Source organism: Furipterus horrens, unplaced genomic scaffold (genome assembly GCF_987537825.1).
Source record: "Furipterus horrens unplaced genomic scaffold, mFurHor1.1.pri manual_scaffold_11, whole genome shotgun sequence".
NCBI lineage: Eukaryota > Metazoa > Chordata > Mammalia > Chiroptera > Furipteridae > Furipterus > Furipterus horrens.
Window position 1 is genome coordinate 83,592,546 of NW_028327181.1, and position 24,424 is coordinate 83,616,969.

The 24,424-nt window shown below is 36.9% G+C and overlaps 1 protein-coding gene across 1 annotated transcript in view; it reads right to left on the reverse strand.

Annotated features, from left to right (window-relative positions):
- Positions 1 to 24,424, reverse strand: part of NSF (N-ethylmaleimide sensitive factor, vesicle fusing ATPase) — a 131,523-nt gene that overhangs the window by 47,235 nt on the left and 59,864 nt on the right. The window contains exons 9-12 of the mRNA XM_090292764.1: positions 21,097 to 21,296; positions 8,913 to 9,078; positions 8,019 to 8,093; positions 7,632 to 7,819 (exon numbers count right to left, since the gene is read on the reverse strand). Coding sequence (XP_090148890.1) covers positions 7,632 to 7,819; positions 8,019 to 8,093; positions 8,913 to 9,078; positions 21,097 to 21,296 — 629 coding nt within the window. The remainder of the gene's footprint in view (positions 1 to 7,631; positions 7,820 to 8,018; positions 8,094 to 8,912; positions 9,079 to 21,096; positions 21,297 to 24,424) is intronic.

A 24,424-nucleotide genomic window follows, 5' to 3' on the forward strand; every position in this document is an offset into this window, starting at 1 on the left:
AACCTTTCTCATCTCAGGGCACACATAAACTAATTACTAAAATTCTGCAGCACAACAAAACATGTATTTTTGCTGATCTGACAAAAAAATAGGTATAACTTTGATTTACTCACACTGGATGGCTGTGTTGTATTGGCTGTTGTCATTTTTTAATTTGACAGTCTAAGTGCCCCTGACTGAGTAGTTGGGTACTGCATGTCTTAAAAATTCTTGTTTGGTTGTGATCTACAATTTTATCTCAAAAAACCATATTTCTAATAAGAGGAATCATGTTGTAAAGAAGTATGTTCTAAAAATGTAGGTAAACCTAAATTCTAGCACCTCTTGTAAGCATCAGACTAGTCATTAAAGACCTATCACTGAAATTAAACATATTTACAAGTAAAAAAAAAAAATTCTTGGGACAAACCATTTGAAAATCGCTGTACTAGAGACATAGCGATGAAGTCCCAAGTTTCTGCCCTTATGGATCTCACATTTTAAATTGTGTTGTAATAGTCTAGAATACTGTGCATTTGTCCAAAATAATAAAGACTTACATATACTGACATGGAAAGCTATCTAAGACATATTGTTTTTATGAAAAGTGCATATGTATACGAATATAAATGTACAAAGGTAGTCTATTTTCATGCAAATGCTGACTACCCTTGGGTGTTAGAGATGGCCTGTCTTATCTTCCCTACATACTCTGGCATCCTTGCCTCTTCTACAAAGAATGTATTCTCATGTATGACTCCTACAGTGTATTTTTAAAAAGAGAGCAGGTAACAAGTAACATTTAAATAGATAAATATTCTACTTAAAGAGAATAATTAGCATTTAAATTATTAATAGGGTTTTCATTGGCACATATTAGGTATTTGATAAATATTTATCACATTTGTTTGACATCTCTAAGTTTTAAAAAATGGTGTTACAGGAAACAAGCATTTCTATGGAAGAATTATGATACTCAGTTCATAATTTATAAATCTCTTTTAGCTCTAGTTTATAAAGTACACTCATATACATTATCTAATTTCATCATACCCATTATCTCATTTTATACTTATATAAATAAGCCTGGAAGTTTTCTTAAATTGAAGGGAAAGTTAATTTAATTAAGGGTAAATATAGAATTACTTTCCTAGGTAATCTTATATAAAGGTTTTAAACTTTGATTAAGACTTTTTGACATATCTAAAATAATTCTAGCCCTGGCTGGTGTGGCTCAGTGGATTGACTGCTGGCCTGAGAACTAAGAGTTTGCTGGTTCGATTCCCGGTAAGGGCACATGCTTGGGTTGCGGGCCAGTTGGGGGCAAACAAGAGGCAATTGATCCATTTATGTCTCGCACATTGATGTTTCTCTCCCTCTCTTTCTCTCTCCCTTCCCCTCTCTCTGAAAGTAAATAAATAAAATCTTTTAAAAAAGAAAAAACAGAATTCTACATGGCGTAAACTTTAAGGTGAAAATGAAGAAGCCAATTCTGATGTTAAAATCTCAATGAAATTACCAGTCCCATTTTAAATGTCCTCTCCCTGTACAATCCTAAGTTTTTACTATGATGTTTTGTACTTTTTATTTCTTCTTATAGTGAAACCAAAATGACATAAACATATAGCAATATGAAGGGGAAATTCTGTCTGTTTTTCAACATTTGCCAAAATATATGATAGATTTCAGGACTGAAGGTGGTGTGCAACTTGTCTTTTTTACTACTAAGAAAGGACACACCCAATGAGTTAAAAGTGAATTAAGATGGGTGGGCTAGAGTTACAAGTTGTTTTTTAGGTACTCCAAAAATTTTAGAAGTTACCTGATTATAAACAACCAATAGTACAACTGTAAATTATTCCTGACTACTCATTAAGTTTTCTAAGGCTTTCTCTTAGCTATTTTTAACTATTTTGTCAAATTAGTAAAACCTTATTTTTAAACAATTCTGCAATTCTGAATTTTCACTCACTCAGAAAACCTTTCTTCACTTGTCTGAATTAGTCTGATTTTCCCCTGCATTTAATTTATAACAGCTAATCAATATAGAAGAGGCAACATCTTTCAGCTTATACCTGCAGAAACTAATAAACTTGTATTTCAACACTAGCAAATATCAAGTGGTCACCCTTAAATTTCATAACCTTTTAAATCTGACCTTTCAAAGTTCTTATCATTCCTGTTAAATTAAGGGTAGAATGACCTGAATCAATCAAAATTCTACAGAAAATAAATAATTTTATTGAAGCTCTGCAAACATAAATCAGAGCTTTGATTCAGTTGTAAAGTGTTCGTGTGTGTGCACGTATGTCCTCAATCTATTTCCTTACAACATTAGAGCAGAAGAAATTTAGGTTACGAATCTTCTCTACCTGAAGCAGAAATTCCTTTCAAGACAAAAACAACCAAATATCACAGGAATTTTAGCTGATCGCAAACATGTGTTCAACTGTAAGTGACATGACCATCAAGTGTTTATGACTGGATTTTTCACTTGTTTTAGAACACCTGAAAGAACAGTTTAACAGGGAAGACCTGTTCAGTTTAGTCCACCGGACTTTGTTTAAACTTAAATGTTTTGAAAATGAAACAAAAAAATGCTAATAATGGCTTTTTATAATACAAGAAAGAACATCAAAAAAACAGGTGAATGTTGTCTATACCAATTTTAAGTCATAAGTTTCAAATTACGTATTCATCAATCACTACTAGTAAAGCTACGAACGCCCACAGCAATGGAGAAACGAAAACTGTATGCCTTTTTTTTTTTTTTTTTTTTTTTTTTGCCCATTTTATTTAGTTTGGGCTGAGGGAAATAGTTTATGTTTCCCCCCTCTCAGACCTCTGGGCCCTTTCTGTCCAAGCCATTAGGATAGAAAAGAGAATTCAGTTTTAAAGTGAAGCCCACAGACCACCCCATTCTTCACCAACTCAGCCATTTAGTTCAGCCAAACTGTTGAGTCTCCGGAGGCAGCGCTGCAGAGAGGATTAAGTGAGGCTTATGCGTACAGACAATCACTCAGGTAATGCGGTCATAGGCTTATGCCCTCTGGTTCAATTTTGCTCATTTGTTTGTGTTGTTCATTAGTTTCCTGTAATAGGTGACAGCATAACGTATTTTTCTTTCGTTGCCTGGCTTATTTCGCTGAGCATAATTCTCTCTAGTTCCATCCATGTTGTTGCAAATGGTAGAAGTTCCTTCTTTCTTTCTGCTACATAGAACTCCATTGTGTAAATGTACCACAGTTTTTTGATCCACTCATCTACAGATGGGCATTTAGGTTGTTTCCAGCACTTGGCTATTGTAAATAGTGCTGCTATGAACATTGGAGTGCATAGGTTCTTTTGAATTGGTGTTTCAGGATTTTTCGGATATAATCCCAGTAATGGAATTGCTGGTTCAAAAGGCAGTTCCATTTTTAGTTTTTTGAGGAAATTCCAAACTGTTTTCCATAGTGGCTGCACCAGTCTGCATTCCCACCAGCAATGCACCAGGGTTCCCGTTTCTCCGCATCCTCTCCAGCACAAGTTGTTTGTTGATTTGTTGATTATGGCCATTCTGACTGGTGTGAGGTGGTATCTCATTGTGGTTTTTATTTGCATCTCTCTGATGGCTAGTGATGTTGAGCATATTTTCATATGTCTATGGGCCCTCTGTATGTCTTCTTTGGAGAAGTGTTTGTTCAGGTCCTTTGCCCATTTTTTAATTGGGTTGTCTGTCTTCTTGGTGTTGAGTCGTATGAGTTCTTTATATATTTTGGAGATCAATCCCTTGTCTGAGATGTCATTGGCGAATATATTTTCAACTGTATGCCTTTTGTTCAGCCAAGGAGGAGTCTTATTGGGAAAACAGTGTTTAAAGAACTTCTGACAATACAAATTTTTTTAAATGCAGAAAAAGAAAGAAATGTTAGTACTAGTTCTTTTGGTGGGTGAAGCTAGTGTCTTACATGTCCTTCCCGTCCTTGAAGAGCCTCCAAGTCCCTTGTATTAGATATTCCATAGATAATGTAAAAAAAATAAATTAATTAAAAGGTCTTTGATACAAAAGGTGATGATCACAAGTCAGTAGGTGTCACCTGAAGTTTAAATTAAGGATAATATGATCACATGGAAAAGGTGAGGGAAATAATGTCCACTATTTGCACTCTACTTCTTACTTGCAAGTCTGAGCAAGAATATATTCTGTTGAGTAGTAACTAACGTATTAGCTTTACAATTAGAAAAATGATAACTGCGAATAGTCAACAAAACACAGAAACTCAGATATTGAAAAGGATGCATGATATCCTCTCAAATCAGCCAATAATAAGGAAAATGTAAAGAACAACTAACATTTATATATAGTTTGTGAGGCACTTCCACAATCAGTATTGGATCTCATTTTCACGAAGGCCTGGATGAACAGGTAGTTACTGCCATTTCACAGAGCAGAAACAAAAATGGGGAAGAAGGGTAATGCTAAACCATGTCTTAGGGCTATGCATATGTGACCTTTCCACCACATCTCATTGCTTCATGTGGACATCTGATACATGCTTAAAGAAAGCATGTTTCTTACTAAGATGATGACTTAAGAGACATTTTGAGATAAGATTATTGAGGTTAAAATGGCAAATAACTAAATAAGAGAAAAATCTTGAGGCTAATGCATATGAAAAGTCTGATAACTGATAAACTAGTTATTGTGGATTTTACCAAGAAGCACTGATGTGGCCTGAGGTGAAGGATCAGTAAGGTGAGGAACAATTTTCACACCATTTATACAATTTTTCTTTAAGTTACGATCACTTCTTACCAAGACATTACTTACGGCACAGAGATAAAAGAAAAGAACAAAGAAAAAGAAAGAAAGGAACAACCCACTTTATAAAGGACCCAATATAATATTCCCACTCTATACAAACCTTTGGCATTGAAAACAAAAAAATGCAGTAGTACTAGTATCCTCCTCCTGCGGGTCTCCAGTATTTTAAAAGAGGTTTTCCTAATCTGTCTGAAGTGGCTTTCTCCAGTATGGCATTCTTGAACTAGAACACAGTCATTTCTATTGTGTAGGGAAATTGTGACTTATGGATAGAGTTTGGTTCAGAATACATACATAAGTTTACTAACTTTAAAAATATTTACTAAATACCTACAATGTTCTCAGTATTTAAACCTACTTGAGATACTGTGGGAGATTCAGAGATGAATAAGATATGGACTTAAAGTTGACAAACTTCTTCTGTAAAGAGCCAGACAGTACATGTTTTAGGCGTTGTGGGCCATGCAATCTCAGTCACGAATACTCAACGCTGCCGCTGTGGTATGGATGAGCTTCAGACAGTACGTAAACGAAGGGGTGTGGCTGTGTTCTAAAATAACTTTATTTATAACAACCAGTGGCTGGCCAGATATGTCCCATGGGCCGCAGTTTGGGGACCCCACTTGGTTTAGAACCATTGCTGGAATGTACCCAAATAACTAGAATATACTCAGCCTCACTGTTCAGGTTCTTATTATTTCCTGCAAGAACTTTATAAAAGTTCCCCTCTCTTGCCTGTGTTGCCAACTCCACTCCCCTCAGTACTCCACTCGACACAGCTGCCAGAGTGATCTTATGTCTTAACACTATGTCACCGCTATTCTTAAAACTCTTCAATGGCTTAGCACTACTCACAGAAAAAACCCCATACCTCTTAGCACAGTATAAAAGGCTCTTTGTGCTCCATCCCCTGCTTCAGTCTCCTCACAATATCTCTGTCTACCTCCTCTCCCTACCTTTCGTGCTGAAGCAATCCTGAATCACCCTAACACATCATGCGATGCTGTGTTTCTGTCCCTTTGCATATGTTGTTCCTCCTCCCTAAAATGCCCTGCCCCACCAAGAGAAACAGCCACACAGAAATTCCTCCTTGAAGGTTCTTCTCTCCCCACAAGCTGACCACACCTGACACCTTCCACTTCCTTACCTTCCATGTACTTTCTATGTGGAGGATAGACTGTGAGCTGCTCAAGGGTAGATATACTTCTTTGTAGTTGTAGCATTAACCCCTAGCAGTGTCTGGCATATAGCAGGTGCTGGATAAGTCTATTTTGAACCAAAGGTACGATAAATGATACACTACTATTTCAGGAAGATAATATATCATTCTTGAAAGAGAGGAGCAGAAAAGGTTCAAAGAAAATGGTAACATATGAATCAGGGATTGAAAAGGTAAGTAAACAGAGAGGGTAAAGACTCTCAGTGAAGAAAAATAAAGCAGAGAAGTAGAAAAATAAGTTAATGTCTGATGATCAGCGAGTATTTCAGTTTGGCTCAAAAATATGGAGAATAACTGGGAACACATCTGGAAAGGCTCACTTAGGACCTTAGGTCTAGAGGACATTAAAGACAAAAGCTAAGAAGTCTGCACTTTGTTCTGTAGACAAAAGTGACTCACTGAAAGTTTCTGAAGAGTAGAATGATATGAAATAAGAAGGTTCGTCAACTAGAAGTGGACAGTGACAACGAGAACTGAAAGACATTGCCGAGATAAAACTGACAAAATCTGGCAAATGACTCGATGTAGGACACAACAGAGTGACAGGAAGCTAAGATAACCCTGAAATTTTAAGCCTGGGAAATTGAGATAGCAAAATAGGAACAAAAAGAAAAGTAGTAAGAAAAAGAAAGTTGCTCTGGCTGGTGCGGCTCAGTGGATTAGGCACCGGCCTGTGAACTGAAAGATCATAGGTTCCATTCCCAGTCAGGGCACGTGCCTGGATTGCAGGCCAGGTCCCCAGTTGGGAGCACTTGAGAGGCAACCAATCAATGTAGCTCTTGTGCATTGATGTTTCTCTCCCTCCCTTCCTCTCCCTCTAAAAATAAATAAATAAATAAATCTTTAAAAAAAAAAAAGATAGCAAATTTGGTTTTGGAACATTAAATGAGACCTGATAAAACATCAAGGTAGAATTATTTAGTATAAATTAGAAGTGGGAGAGATACTTTCAAGAGATAAGACATAAATCTGGGAGATATCTAGCCACAGGTGAAGAGAAGGGATGGTAAAGGGTCAAATGTACTTGTTTAAACTTTATCTAAATAAAAGTATCCTTGTATGTATTTCTACCTGACTATCAATATATTATTGTACTGATTTGCAAACCTGTCTATTTCCCTGATTTTGAAATCCTTGAGGGGAGAAGTCATGCTTTATTATCTTCATATATCCAGCTTAATAGGTCAAAAATAGCAATTACACAGTCTATTTACTCCATGAAGCAGCCCCCGTAATTCTAGAATGTAGAAAATCCAACTTCCTGTGATATGCTACAACTCAACCCAGCACAAAGATTTAAAAACTCTTCAAACTTTTCATCTTCACATGTATCAGATGGAGGTTTAAAAAAACTCTTCAAACTCTTCATCTTCACATGTATCAGATGGAGGCAACCCACGGCAGGTGGGTCAGTGTTTACCACGCGGCAGATGCTACCGGGACTTTTCCTGCTACTCTGAAGAGTTCGCGGCTGATGGTTAATCTCTATTCCTTTTACTATGAATCTTCTCTATCAAAGTCAGCATCACCGTAGGCCTGGCATTCTTCTTGAAAGGAAAGAGAAAGAACACTGGCACGGTATTTACAGGGCTGCACACTCCTAATCTGTCGGTTGACGTCACTGACCTTTATGTGCCTGTTCATAGCCGTGGACTGCGCCGCTCGCACCAGGCCCTCCAGTTCAGCACCGCTGAAGTTCTTGGTCTCTACGGCCAGTTCTTTGATGTCTACGTCAGCAGAGAGTAATTGATGCCCTCTCATTCTTGCCGTGTGGATGTGAAGGATCTGTAGTCGTCCTTTCTCATCTGGTAAGCCTGGTAAAATTGAAAATAAAGTAGAGATTATTTTATTTCTAATCTTTTCTTAGAGATATTCAAGCATCTAAACATCTGCTTCTCATGATATACAATTTCTCTAACAAACATTAAACCATTGGGTTATGTGACTTTGCTCATGCTAATGAACTCGAAATATAGCCCCCACCCCCATGATATCAGTGACAGGTCTTCTTACCTATTTCCATTTTAACTTCCAGTCTGCCAGGTCGAAGGAGAGCCTCATCTATCAGATCTGGTCTGTTGGTCATTCCTGAGCACAGATGTTAAAACATACAAATGATCACAGTTCAAAAATAAAATAAAATATTCCTTCAGTACATGTAAGAATAGTAATTTACCTTAGAAGCTACGAGGACATTTTATAAAGGTCAACTGGAAAACCAAATCATTCTCAAATAAAAATATCATTTGATCTTCATCTGTTCTAAAGAAAACACCTGGCGACTTTGCTTTACTATTTCATTACTGTACAAGTCAATGGAATATAAATACGATGGAAACTTCAAATACTGAAAAAGGAAAATTAAAATTCAGAGAGGGTAAGTAACCTGTCAAAGTGAGAGAGGGGCCGTGTGAACCTGACTGTCTGACCCCAAAGTCCCTCCCCTTTTTGTAGGCGAATGGTTTTCAACCTTCATAAACAGCAGAACTTTCCCCTCTCCAAAAGTCATCTTAAGAAGAACGTCAGCACATAAAGCAGTTAAAAGATGAAATTATAATCGTGATGCGTGACCTGAAGCTCACTCCCTGGCCCTCACTGACCCTGGAGCCCCTAAGGACGCCTGGAGGCCTAGAGGACCCAGTTGGAAAACCACTGCATCACACTGTGCTGCCTTTTAAATCTGCGGGTGAACTATATGCTTAAACCCACGAGTCACTAAAACCCATCTGTCATTTGTCCTATTAAGGCCAGACATTAAAACAGTCAAATTCTTCAGTATCACTGGATCCTAATTTGGAAACACTGGCTAAGTTGTATAATGACAACCTATACACATCTTAATTCTGAACCTATGTGCCTAATGTTTTTGAAATCACAGTTCTGTTTTTTTTTCCTTAGCAGACATACCAATGACTAAGATGTTGTTCAGCTGCTCCACCCCATCAATTTTGGACAGCAGCTGGTTGACGACAGTGTCATGGACCCCCGTGCTACCTGCCATGCTCCCTCTCTGCTTGCAGATAGCATCGATTTCATCAAAGATGATGATGTGCAAGCCACTGTTAGCACCAAGCTAGTAAGAGAAGAAATTATGTTAAATGTCATATAATTCAAATCCTTTGAATATATTATTAAATAAACCAACCAAAAAAGCAAAGCAAAGCTTCCCATAGACGGACTTCGCTCCATGTTGACTAATAAATAGAGCAAGTCTAATCATGGTTGCTGTCCTCTCAAAGGTGTTGGAACTGCATTCTTGGAATTCTGCAAACTGCAAACACATTCCAGAGTCTCTTATTTAACAGCCATAAAACAAAAAACATTATATATGATGAAAGTGAGGAGTCTATCATACATAACTAACTGCTCATTCACCTAATTTCTCATTTGATTATTTGACAGAATTCTTTTTTTAATATAATTGGTTGACTGTTACATTTTCATCTGCAATTTGTGTTCTTTGCTAGTAAGTACAATGTCCTAGAGAGAAACTTTTTTTTCTTTTTTGTAAATTTATTTCTTTATTTTTATTGTTGTTCTATTACATGAAATAATTCTTATCCTTATCAAATGCATTTCTTAAGTCAGTGAACGGCAATTCTCTCCCATTTTCCCTGACTTTTGGTGAGGAGATTGTCCCAGAAACAGTTGGTTTAATCTTCATTTGTTTGTCAGATTATATAGTTAAATGGTAACTCCACCCAGTGGTCCACTGGGGACAGGGGAAATGGGGGAAGGAATTGAACACGATCCATATTCAGTAATATCACATGAAAACAGATTATTTTCTCCTGATAATGAAGTGAGAACAGAGACACAGTTTATAAAAAGAAAAGAGTCAAGGGGGTGCTGTTACTTCTGCAGAGATTCTGTTTTAGTTCATTAAACATAGTCATTGTTAAAATAAATTAGTTTATAAAGGTAAACACTCTAATAGATACAAATACTTTTAAATGCTAATGATTGATTAGGTTAAGTTAAACAGACCCTCTAACAATTTATATTTAAGTAATTAAGTCTTTTATAAAAACTAAAGAGAGAAGTACACTCTAGAAAAAAAATTAAACAAAAACATTAGGGATAAACAAAACAGGTGAGAATAAACATAACCTAAATATGACAACATATGGATAATATAAGATGGGCCTAATGAGATCAAAAATTATATATGGTTGGTATTCATTAAGCCTCTGACAAAGACATAATCTTTTTTTTTGAATAGGATTAAAAAAAACTTATTATAAAAGTATTAGAAGTTAGCTGAGCAAAAGTTGTAGAAGTAAATCAAAAATAAACTATATTATATCACCTAAAAATATCTGTTGTAAACATTCTGCAAATTTTTTTCTATAGTTTAAATTTATTTTAATTACAAAACTGGGAACTCACTGTATCTAGTATATTCTTGAACATTAATTATTCTTTGAAACAGTTTTTTAAAAATAATTTGTTTGTTTGCTTATTTATTTTTAGAGAGAGGGGAAAGGAGAAAGAGAGGGAGAGAAACATCACTGTGTGGTTGCCTCTCACTTGTGCCCCCAACTGGGGACCTGACATGCAACCTCGTCATGTGCCCTGACTGGGAATTGAACCAGCGACACTTGGCTCGCAGGCCGACGCTCAACCCACTGAGCCACAGCAGCCAGGTTGAAACAGTTATTTTTGTTTCTAATTGCAAAATACATTATATTACAAAAATTTGGAAAAATACAAAAAAAAAAAAAAAAGGTAAAGAAATCAATCACCTAAAATTTAACTAGCTAGAAATAACTAACATTATTAATTTGATGATATGTAAATAATTTGTATGGCGCTTTTTATCATTCAGACATTACCTTAACCTCATTTCCATGCCTATAAATACAACTATACAATATGATTTTTAATGGCTCCATATTTCATTGCATGGCTGGTTTTATAATTTAACTCCCCTGCTCCACATTAATTCCTTACTACAGATATTTAATAACTTTTAAGTCTTCAGTATTATGTATGCTGCTGCAATGCATTTCCTGAAGACAACTTGTTAGATGCCTACAAAACAGGCAACCTGAAGAAAAGGGGGACCAAGAAAACATAAGAAGAAAGATAAAATGTTATATCAGAAGTAGGAAGAAAAACAGTTCCAAAAATGACCTGAAGGAAATTATACTGGGTCTAAAACAAATATAAATATATAAAGTTTTTTTTTTTTTTTTTTTTAAACTCAAAACCAGATAAAACACTCTTTGATCCAGCAATTCCACTCCTTGGTTTATAGCAACTCTGCTCATAAGTGCCCCAAACTGGAAACAACCCAAATGCCCTTTAGTAGGTGAATGGATAAACCACAGTACATCCATACAAGGGAATACTACTCAGCAATAAAAAGGGATGTGTGATACCCGCGACAGCATGGATGAATCTCAAAGGAAATATACCAACTGAAAGAAGCAAATCTCAAAAGGTTACGGCATTCCTGAAAAGACAAACCATAGGACGGGGGACAGATCAGTAGTACCAGAAGTTGTTAGCAAAGGGAGAGGGACCAAAATAAGGGACAGCATGAGGGAGTTTGGGGGGGTGATGTAAATGTTCTATATCTAGATTTTAGTGATGGTTACATAAAACTATACACATGCTAAAGTTCATAAAACTGTACACTAGAAGAAAGTCAATTTTACTTCATAATAAGAAATAGAAACATAGAAAAAATATCTTATAACACATGCTATTATTCATATTTAGAATATTCTTCATTCTTTAATGGAACACTATGAAAAGTGATTGATAGTCATGTGCTCATTAAGGTTTCCAAAATTTAACTAGGTATTATTATTTTTTTCCTGAACATTACTTACAAAACTGTTGTCCTTCCACAAATGTTTTAAAAACTTAATTCAAATCTGAAAAAATTAATTTCTCAATATATTTATGGAACAGATGTCTGATGATAAATGATAGCTTGCCATTAAAAAAAAATTCAACACCAAAAACTATTCAAAAGACTGAGAATGAGGAATTAGAACTACAACCTTAGCTTTGACAGACACTTCTATATAGTAGGGTATTAATTCTTGCTGTCTTTGGTACAAAACAGAGACACACCTATTTGTGACTGAAAAACTGTGGGATTCTACATTATTTTTATAAACATTTTTATTCAAGGTTGTCTGCCAATACAGCATGAAATAAAAAGCTGCTATAATGTAAACATTTTGCTGTCAATGTGCCCTATGTTGCCAGTGGAATCATGACTTCCTTCTCAGGCCAACCTCAAAAGTCACCTATGTGCAAGGGAAGCCAGAGATAACAAGAACACTGTGTCTGATTAAATGATCACAGGAGCAATCTGTCTTAAATATAATTCAGGACAATTCTGACCTTTTCAGAACCTCACTAATCTTGTGACCTGTCATCAGGTCCCTTCCCCCAACCTAGTCAGAATAGTAACATCAATTTTTACAGGTGTGTTACTTAAATAAAGCCAAGTTCTCTTTGCAATAGATCAAGAGTCAGGTAAGAAAGATGTCAAAATTAATGTTCATGGATTAATATAGCTGAATCATCAATAAACCCCTTATCAAAGAGTTTAAATTTCCACAATGCAATCCTCTTAAATTCACTGGCTTCTAGCTCTGTTTTTTCTTTTTTTAATTTAATTTTTATTGTATTTTTTTCCATTACATTTAGTCCCCTTATACCTTGCTCCCCCCAGCAATCACCACACTGATGTCCATGTTCATAAGACCTTTATCCATTTTGCTCAATCCCTCCACCCCTTAACCTCCCTCCACACCAGCTCTGTTCTTACCATCTGAAAAGTCTTCCCCTATAGAAACAGAGCTGATGCCACTGAGCTCCTGGCAACAGCCTTCGAAAACCACTATTCTATATTTAACTACTCTGACCTATATGCAAGTGCTCATCTCCGTCAGCCTGGACTGGCCAGAACCACAGAGGTGAGGCTTTTCTTTATTATGTAACACACATACCCTCCATGAGGTCATTAGCTGAGTACACCAAGCCTTTTCTGGATGTAAGAATTGAGAAAGGTATAACTGAAAAGGCTGGCTATGATTAACACCAACCTGGAAATTCTTTGCCAACTCAACTGTATCATTAATAGTGTCATATTTAAACTGTCTGCAAGTTTATTTCTAAAGATTAGTATCTCATGACATTTTTTTCTTAGAAGTCTTCCACAGACCAAAAAGGAAAATATATTAAAAAAAAATAACACTTTATCTGGAAATTACCATATGGATCCACTGGATCTTTTTATAAATCTAAGTTATATTATGCTATTTCAATATTCTAGAAATTATGTCATCATTATTCATCAATTCCCAACTATGCTAAAAAAGATTAAAATAATAAGAAAATAGAAGAGTGATGAAATTGCTGAGAATGATGCAACTGTGGGAGAAGAGGTGGGCAGGGTGCGGGGAAGCAACAGGAAAAAAAGTGGGACAGCTGTAATAGAAAAACAAACAAAAATTTTTAGTGGGGGAAAAAAATGAAAGCAAAATAAATTAATAATTGAGCCAGCAACCCCCCCCCCAAAGACCCCCTCACATGTAGGAAAGTGAAAAAAAGAAAATGTAAAGTATGGGAATGCAATTTTAGTGAATATTAGAAGGACAAGGATTTTCCTTCACACTGTATATTTTTCTCCCTAGCTGATCCCTCCAGAATTTGGCATTCTGAAGAAGTAAGTAATGACATAAGGTTCTTTGCATAAAACTAATAAGACCAGTTATTAATAGAGGTTTTATTAACCAAGACTTTGACAGGAATGTCATTCCAAAAGGAGGCATGTCTGGGCTCTGGTTGTTACCAAAAAGCCCTGAGGAACTGGGATTGACTTTCGAAGGCAGTAAAAGCCCACGAGAAAAAAGGCCTGGTACCTGATTGGTTGTGCAGTTCATGGCAATCTTTCCATGGAAGGAACGAAGGTTGCTTTCCTGAAAGATGGCTAGAAGGAAACTTAAGGCACAATGGAAAACGCGAAGGACTGGGAAAAGACGGGTGTTTACAGGCAAGGCTGAATGGCAGGTATGTGGCTCAGCTTCTGTGCCCTGAAGGGCAGACTGAAAGTCACCCTAAAGGTTCCTTGTGTAAGTTTCAGCAAAGCAGACATAAAGATCATATGTGATCATTTGCTGTTCTTGCTGTGTTTATGCAAACGAACAGGATAAATTAAAACTGGACTTAATGCAGTTCCTTTAATGACAAGGAGGGTAATCTTAAGGAGAAAAATCGTGATTCAAGGAAAATCACAATGCTCAGTGGTAGACTATAAACTAGTGCAGCTAATTGTCTTCAAAGTTTATTTTCATTTAAAGTTTGTTTTCATTTGAAAGTTAAACTAGGTCTGTGGCATCATCAAAGATGCTTAATTTACAGGCAAGAAGAATGTCAAATGCCTTGCAACTGGATGTCTTCCCAATAAGACAGTCTTGCAGAGTTAGAGACTGGTTTGTGGGTTATGTTGCGTAAATTAACATGCGTGTTCTGTTTTCATAGGGCATAAGCCTATGATCTCATTACCTGAGTGATTGTCTGTACATATAGGCTTCACTTAGTCCTGTCTGCATCACTGCCTCCTGAGACTCAACGGTTTGGCTGAAGTAAGTGGCTGGGTTGGTGAAGTATGGCGTGGTCTGTGGGCTTCACTTTAAAACTGGTTTCTGTTTTCTAACCTAATGGCTTGGAAAGAAAGAGCCCAGAGGTCTGGGCGGGGGGGGCCCTAAAATATTCCCCACAGCCCGAACTTAGTGGGCAAAAGGGTTTTGGATAGGTGTGCCCTGCACACCTGCCTCCAAAGAAGCCTTTTTTTCCCCTAATGTGGGATATTGAAAAACTAATCCCTGCCTTTTGTCATCTAGTGGTTATGGATATAATGATGCCTTTTAACCCTGTTGCCAAATCTGTTGTCCTTAGAATACGACAAGGATGCCAGCTTGTCCAACAGTGCCAGCCCTTGGAAAACTGAGCATGCTGCTGCCTGGGGACAGCCAACTGACCTGAAGTCTGCACGATCCTTCCCCATATGGGAAGGCCACCCTCCCCTCTACACCCCTACTCTTATTAGGGATTTCTGGACCCAAGGATAGGTAGGATGACGACCATGTCCAACTTGAAGCAGCTAGAGGAGCATGAGATTTTCGCCCATTGTCCTTTATAAGATTATAAAGGGTCTTAAGTCTGAGAGGGGGGAATTGTTACAGAGCGGGGGTCCCCACACAAAAAAAATCACTATGACATCATCCCTCAGTTTTCTTAGTGTTGTCCAAAGTATTGTATCATCTTTCAAGAAGGTATAAAAGAAGTCTGGAGACACCATCTACCATCTTTGTTGTCTGATTTTAGGTTTAATCGAACACAGTTGAGAACTCAGATGCTTTAAATTCCCTGGCCATAATGGCAAAAACAAACAAACAAGCAAACAAACGAAGAAAATTGATAAAGATATTTTGCAATTATACAAATCCAAAGATGAATGTAAAAAGTGAGATAGCAGCACTTGAGACACTAATGAAGACAGTGAAATTGATCATTAAAAGTAAAATCTCAGACTATGTGCCTTCAGATGATGATATTCTATATAAATTTCCTCAAATTCAAGAATGAGTGAATATATTGTTAAGACCAAAAAGAAAATATGATATTTCATTCAGTCGCTTATTCAACAAAAGGCCTTCATTGTGCAGTATTGTGACAAGAAACAAAGCCATCTCTTTTTTCTAAAAGGACATGACAGTATTTCTCCATCTTTTATTTCATTTGTCCATCAAAATTTCCTTGATATGGTTTTTTTAAAAAGATTTTATTTATTTATTTTTAGAGAGAGGAGAAGGGAGGGAGAAAAACATCAATGTGTGGTTGCCCCTAACTGGGGACCTGGCCCACAACCCAGGCATGTGCCCTGACTAGGAGTTGAACTGGCAATGCTTTGGTTCATAGGCTGGTGCTCAATCCACTGACCCACATCAGCCAGGGCTTGACATGATTTCTAAGTAGACAAATGCTATAGGTAGGTACTATAGAGAGATGACAAGAAGAAATAGATGCTATAGACATAAAAAATTGGATTGACCATTCTAAAAGGTGTATGCAAATCTAAAAACAAAAATGTTTTGCCATTATGGAGCATCTGATGGCCATCCTCTAAATTATAAGCGAAAGAGAAAAAGAAAATTCTTCAAGTACTGTGTCTTGATGATGTAAGCACAAGAAGAACCTTAAGTAATGATAAGCTAGAATCTATGAGACATATTTGAAATTTAGAAGCAGTATACACAAGTTCATGCAACATACAGATGATGTATTATATAATACATCTGTATACTGTACTGTGTGTTCACCATCTCAAGTTTTCTTACTTATTTTACAGGAGTTATTACAGAGAATTTATTATAGAAGATGCCAATTCTTTGAGGATTACATTCATGGCAAATATCTTCTCCAGTTTGAGATATCTGTATTTAGTGTAATTTGTCAGACAGAATTTTCTTTATATTAATGTAATCAAATTAACATTTTTTCTTTTATGGATCTAATTTCTGTTATCTTGATAAAGAAATTCTTCCCTAGCCTCAATTCTTAAAGCTTTTTGCTTTTTTTCTTTTAAAAATGTTTTCTCTTGTAAGTTTTGTTTCTGTTTTTTGCAAATCCACGTTGTGAGATAGGGGCTGCATGCCATTTATTTTTTACAGAGAACCACTGATCTCCACATTCATGAAGTAGTCTCTTCTTTCCCCTCTGATTTGTATACTTTCACTTTTCGTATGGTAAGCTCTTCCTGAGTCTTGGTTTGTGTCCTTGGCCTGTTTTTGCATAAATATATTACACTGTCTCAATTACTATAGCTTTCCAGTAAATCTGGGTATCTGATGACCAAAGTCTTCATTATTTTCCAAAATGTGAATGTATGCCTCACCGAATTGTCACAAAATGAACACCCACGAAACCACAATAAGAAACAGTCCTCCACCATTTCCCAAAGGAAACACAAGCTGATTTTTGTGGTAATTATTTCTGTTTCCTTTATACTCTTACCACCTACACATGCATCATTAAACACTATACTTTGAGCTTTATATAAACAGACTCATCCAGTAAATATTCTTTCTTGTCTGGTTTCTTTTGTTCAGCATTTATCTGTGAGATTCAAAACTTTGTATAGCTACAGTCTGTTTATTTTTATTAGTGTGTAATACTTCACTGGCTATATACAGGACATTTATCCATTTACTGAATACAAAATTCTAGGTTGACAGTTTATTCTCTTTCAGATCCTTAAAAATGGCATTCAATTGATTTCTGGTTTCCAACATTTCTGTTGAGAAGATAGCTGCCAACTAACTGTTGCTTATTTGAAGGTAATCTTTTTTTATTCTCTGTTTTTTGGTTTTCATAAGTTTAACGATGATTAACTTTATAGGTGTAAACTTCTTCAGTATTTCTCTTGCTTGAGGTTCATATCACTTCCAGAATCTTTGGACTGATGTTCCTCATCAGTTTTAGAAAGTTCTAATCCAATTTCTCTTCAAATATTGCTTTGCTCCATTGTCTTTCTCCTGACTTTCTAGAACTTTAAAGACATTCTTGTGGTATTTTCTATCTTTCTTCATCTCGTCCATCCTTTGTCTCTAGTTATTCTTGTCTAACACCTTCCAGGGCACTGATTCTCTCTTCAGCTGTGTCTGACCTTTCAAACCCATCTACTTAAGTTAATTTCAGTTACTGAATTTTTCATTCCCATAACTTCCATTTGACTTTTTCTTAGTTTCTAGCACTCTTCCAAAATTCTCAATCTTGTTTCCCTTTGAATGGGATAAGAATAGTTATTTTAGAAGTCTTTATTTGAGAATTCTAATATCCAGAGGCACAATTCCTATCATCTTTTGTTTCTTTTTCCTTCTGTGTCTGGTTGCTTTTGATTATACACCAGACATTTCACTTGCAAATTACAGAAATAATTTGAGGCCTTGCATGGTATTACCTTCCTCCAGGAAGCATCTACAATTCTGCCAGATGCCTGGAGGCACTAGTGTTTTAGGAAGCCTCAGTCTAATTTTAGAGAACGTCATGATTCAGAGCTGATCTGCAGCCTTTTGGACAGCATGTCTACTTCTAGTTAACACTTATTCCTATGGCGCAGCCCTTCAGGGTCCCAACTCAAACTGAGGCATGTTCATCAGACGGAAGTTCCCTTTTGTGGGCCGTGGGCTCTAATCTCTGCCCCTGTTACTCCTCCTAACCCATCAAAAGGGCTGCATGGCTATTTAGCAGCTAACTCCAGCATGGGCTAATAGCTCCAGAAAAAGAGACCTTTTACCCCCTTAGCCTCCATGTACCAGGGCCGTTTTCTCTGGGCCTCCATTCTTCTTCCAGATCTTGTAAGTTCTTTGATACCTTTGATCAAAAAATGATTAAATATTTTGTTGGGCTTTTCTGGTAGTCTTCAGTGGCAGGCATGATTCAAGTTACCTAATCTGCCACTACCAGAAATAGAAATTCCAGATTTTGTTTGTCTTCACCAATTTCATTGCTCATCATTGTTTCTTTCAGCCACTGTTTCCTTCTGGGCTCAATTTCCTTCAGTCTCAAGTATTGTGCACCCCGCTTCATATTCTTCCAGCAATCTTCTGTGACTAGTTAATTCTACTAGTCATTGCTTGAAACAAAAAATTTTATTTCACCTTTATTCCTGAATGGGAATTAAACTGGGTATAAAACTTTAACTTGATAGTTATTTTCACTTAGGTCCATGAAGATACTGTTTCCACTCTTTTCTGATCTCTCTTGCTGTCACTGAAAAGTTTGCTGTCAAGATAATGGATCTCCCTTTGCATGTCACTATCATTTCCTTTTTATTTATAAAATTTTATTTATTTTTAGAAAGACAGGAAGGGAGGGAGAAAGAGAGGGAGAGGCCTCAATGTGAGAAAGCAACATCAATTGGTTGCCTCTTACACACCCTCAACTGGGGATCTGGCCTGCAACTCAGGCATGTGCCCTGACTGGGAATCGAACCGGCAACCTTTTTGTTTGTAGGCCGGCGCTCAATCCACTGAACCACACCAGACAGGGCTCTGTATCATTTCTTTTTTGCTGATATTAAGATGGTTCTCTCTCTCTCTCTCTCTCTCTCTTTTTTTCTTTTTGACATGTTCCAGTTTCACTACAATGGGTCTAAAAATAACTTAATTTTTATTTACCCTGGTTGGGATCATGGTGCTACATGAATATGAGTATTTATGTGTTTTATCAATTCTAGAAAATTCTCAGCCATTCTCTCATTGAATAAGGCTTGTGCACTATTCTTTGAATTTGGACTTCTCACTTCAACTCTTATTACCTCAACTTCTCTTTCATATTTTCCATTTCTTTCTCTCTGTGATACACTGTGGGTGATTTCTTTAGATTTATTCTTCTGTTTATCACTTCCCTCTTCAGCTGAAACTACTGGCTTATGTTTAGCCTGGTTGCTGAGCTTTAAATTTTGATGATAACATTTTCCATTTATTGAAGCTATTTTAGCTTCCCCTATGAGAACTTCTTGTGGCCGGGGCTGTTGGAGCACTCCCTGGGGTGCTCCTATGGTATCATTAGTACAGGATTCATTTTTAAACTATTTTCTCAGCTGATGGGCCTTAGACCATAGATGGGATGTGTGTATGTTTTTGTTTTTGTTTTTAAATCCTAAGCATAAGTCAAGGTTTAGAATTGCCATGAGAGATTCCTCAGCTCCCAATTCAGAATCCAGGTAGACAGTTAAATGTTCTTGTTATTTCTCTGCTGATAGGAAGATCTTTCCTAGTCCATTCTTTTCATTGAGGACACAACCCCTTCGAAGGTTCCAGAGCCTAGTCCATACCTTAAGTGGATTCAAGGATTCATTATCTGTCCTCAGTGGGTGCTAAAACCCAAACTCATACATTACCAAAACCAACGCTTCAGCTCATATCTTTATCATCCTAATTTTCAGAATTTTCTCTTCATTTCTGGAGAGATCCTTTTCTTTCCTGAGAGATGCATTTTAAATGATTTGTTATATTTTACCCAGCATATAAAGGGGTATGTAGAAGGAAGGTTTTCAAGTTGCCTAGTCTACTGTGCTGCCAGAAAAAGAAATCCCATGGCATTATTTTTAAACCCTCCGTCAATGAAACAAATATGTAATATTAGTGTATTAGTTTGGGTTTTCCAGTGTAACAGAACCAAGATCCATCTTATTAGTCACCTGAAAATATATACATGTAGATCTATATATCTAGATAGAAATCTAGGTGTAGATCTCTATTTATCAATCTATCTAGCACGCTACAGAGAGATTAATTATAAGGAATTGGCTGATGCAATAATGGTGGCTGACAAGTCTCAAGATCTGCAGATCTTTCTGTTCTATTTCAGGTCTTCAACTGTCTGGATGGAGCTCACCCACATTAGGGAGGGCAATCGCTTTACTCAGTCTGCTGTTCAAATGGCAATCTCATCCAGAAATATCTCCCACAAACACACTCAGAATAAAGTTTCACCAAATGTCTGAGCACCCTGAAGCCTAGTCAAATTGACACTTTAAATTAAGCATCACAATGAGTAAACTCTGGTTTTATTTATAATTAATCTTATTTTTTCTAAGACTGAAATCAGGCTTGCCTTTGAGACCTAACAACTCATACCTGTCACTCTGCAACTGAACTGACTCAGTGGTAAGTTAGCTCTCTGCACACGGACCTAACATAAATGTAATTCTATAAGTCCCTTTATGGATTTCATGTCCCCATTTACCAAAGGATGAGTTCAAATCTCTGGAAGTAATGTGGAATAAAAGTGCCACCTGAAAATAAATTCAGGATCTGATTTTGCAAAACTTCCGGCTTATATAATCATCTATCTTTGTATTAGGAACATGTGGGTAATGACATCTGCTCCTATCATGTAAATCCCCCATAATCCTGGTTGAGTGACATAACTTGGTACTAAATAAATTTTAACCTCAAGTTTTTCAAAACATAGATTGTACTGACAAGTTTTCCACCTTAACACTGGGTTTCATTCATAATAAACTTTTACTGAATTATACTTATATTAACATTACCCTCCTCTGCTCCTCTTCAGCATCAGCAAAGAGTTTGCGAATGTTGGCCTCCGATTCTCCCACATATTTATTAAGAATTTCTGGCCCATTGACCACTTTGGGCTCTCTTGCATTCAACATCTTGCCAATCTGCCGAGCCAAGAGAGTCTTACCACAGCCTGGAGGACCATATAACAGGATGCCTTTAACATGTTTGCAACCTAAAAAGGAAAAGAAAACAGTCTTATATCAACTAACTAAAATCCAAGTAGGACATCTAAAGGAAAGTTTTCTTTCTTCGTCATATGCACATGATGAAAAATACAGTGATCCCATTAACATACATTCTTTAGCCAAATTTACATGAACATTTACTCCATTTCTTACAATTAGGATGACGTGGGGTTCCTGTTTACTCACTCTAGGAATCTTTATCTGTCTAGGTTTTACAGTTCAGATGCTTGAGTTTTTAAATGCGTTTATTTGTCCTATACCAAAAAAGTATACTGTGAAATAATGAAGTATTATTTCAGTGTTATAGTAAAAACTACAGGCGAAAAAGAAAATTTCTGGAAGTGGAATATAAAACGTGTATTTTCATAAAAAAGCTTGTTCTCACTTGGAATGAAGGCCTTAAAAATCATATCTTTAAGAAAAAATTATGACAACACATTTAATAACTCATGTAAAAGAAATCACAAGATACAATAAACTCTCCTAGAAATTTTAGGTTCTGAGAAGGAAGACCCTTTGGGTTGCCAGTAAGGTTACTACGTCTATCATTATGTCAAAAAGGACTCCCTTTTAAATCACTGAACGTAATAAGATCTGTGCTTATGGTAAGGCTTGTAGAGACTAGGGAACTTAGTAGAAGCACTTGAAGGCTGAGTCTTAACCCTTCTCATCACAGAGAAAATTGCTGTCCTAAGAACCATGGCCCAATAAAATGTCTTTGTTCTTGGCCCACCCTTCAAGCATGAGTGGTAGGGAGATGAAGGGAAAAGCCTTGAGCTTCTCTAGAGTCCGATACCCCAAGCACTGCTGGTATCCCAGTCACTGGGTCTATCTGATGAGGACTTTGGAACCTGCCTCCTCATCCTACTCTCCAAGCCAACTGCTACCACCATGATTTGAAACTATTCCTCTATACAAACCACCTGCAGAGTCAGGCGATGGTGGTTATGAAACAGGTACAAGGAGAGGATGGCCAGAAACAAGAAAAAGAAGATTGGCTGAGTACCTACAAAGTACCAGGCCTTAGCCTCATCTCCAGTTTCTTAACTTTCTCCAAGTTTATCAACTTCCTCCTTACCATACTGCCTTCCATATCAAGCCACACTTTCTTTCAAGGACTCTCAGCTCACAGGCAATCTCATACGCCTGAACTACCCATCCCATAAGCCCTGAACACAATATGGCTTTATTGCGCCTGCACACTGGTCACAGAACACAGCGAGACTATGGCGCCCCTGCGCTGTCACCTCACGGTTTCATGCTATCCGTTTCAGTTCTACTCTCACTGCTTCCTCAGTACTGCATGCTACCCTCTGCTTATTTTTGTCAGTTATCGCCCATTTCCCTCCGTCATCATGCAGCTGTACACCATTCTCTTCTCAAGCGCTACCCCACGCCATTCATTCTTAAAGATAACCTATATTCCTACTTCACATATTTTTTAAAAAAATGCTATGGTCTCATTTTAGCTCCCTGATTCTGTAGCCACAAATTTATCTGCAGACACATCCATTCGCAACATCAACATTGGTTCTCAAAGGACGAGTTTCCTTCTGCTTCTCCAAGGTTTAAATTGCAATCTTTTGTGTAAAGACCTTCTTTTCCATTAGACTGTGAACTACAGTAGTCCCTCTTTATATCACGGTTCACTTATCACAGCCTCACTGTATCATGGGATTTTTAAAAATATTATATTTAATTATTTACCACAGATTTTTCGCTATATTGTGGAATTTTGCAGTACTGTATACATATGTTGTTAAAGTTACGTAGGTTAAAGAGTGTAGAATAAATGTAAGGTTTCTTCTTCACCGGGGGGGTGGGGGGGTTCTAGAATGTAATACTTGCGATAAGTGAAGGAATACTATATTCAAGGACAGCTACTGCCTCATCAATCCTAAATTGCAAACATGTAGCATAATGCCTAATACACAATATGTACTCAATAAGTGGCTGAATAAGTTAATTATGGACTCGTTCCTTAAAAAACTCAAAGAAAAATAAGGAAGGCAAGACCATTTTTAAAATTTTATTTAAAGCTCTTAATTTACAGAACAGTGTTTACTTTCATAGCTGAACTAATTTAAATACCTAGAAAACACATTTACAATGGCTGGGACTTTGAAAATTTAGCCAAGCAAACTACATAATACATAAATACTACATTCTTAACTCTGTTTCTATATGTCGAAAATGCTCAATTAAATTGACTTGGGTCCTATAAAGTAACTAAAAATTTCACAAAATATTACCCTGAAGTTTGAGAGAGATAAAACACATTTCCATAGGACTTATTATATATAATGCAGATCTCTCAAATAACAGAATCTATTCAATATAACATCAGCAGAAATGCCACAGTAGCTCTAGTCTGCATTAGAACTGTAATTCTTTTAGGATCTCAAGAAAGCACATCAAAAATATACACTGACATGTGAAGATTTTCAAAATCCACTTCCACAAAGGAAGTAGTTACTTGAATAAGCAGTGGAAATGAGACTTTGTTATTACTTATTATTATAGCCTATTCTGACTTATTAAATAAGCATTGGTCTCTAATTTTAAATGACTCATAATAACTTTTCATAAGTGATTCCATTCAACAAAAGTGTATTAAGCTCCTGTTTGGACTATGCATGAAACTAGGTGTTAGGGATACAAACATGAAAAAGGCCATCCCTACCTGCAGGGTATTCCTGGTTTGTAGGAAAGACAGAAATAAAAGTAGGTTATCTACAATATAATATGACATTATCAGAGATATGTATGAAATGTTTTTGGAACCTAGCCAAGAGAGACTTGCTTCTGTCAGGGTGATGGCAGAGAATTAGGGATGGACGTAGGGGAAGAGGAGACACTCAGCCTGGGCCTAGAAGGGCAGTCGGAGGTTCCTCACTGGGCAATGGAGAGAGATGGAACCCTGGAGAGAGACGAGAATGATCAAATGCACAGAGGTACAGACGTAGCAAGCAGTCCTCTCATAACAGCCAGCAGTAACCTGTTGTGGCTCAGCCTTGGAAGTGAGGGCAGGGGAGTGCCGGGGATGAGTCTGACAGGTTCCCAGCTACGAAAGGCCTTGACACTGTGCCCAGGAGTTTTTAATATGTTTCGTAAA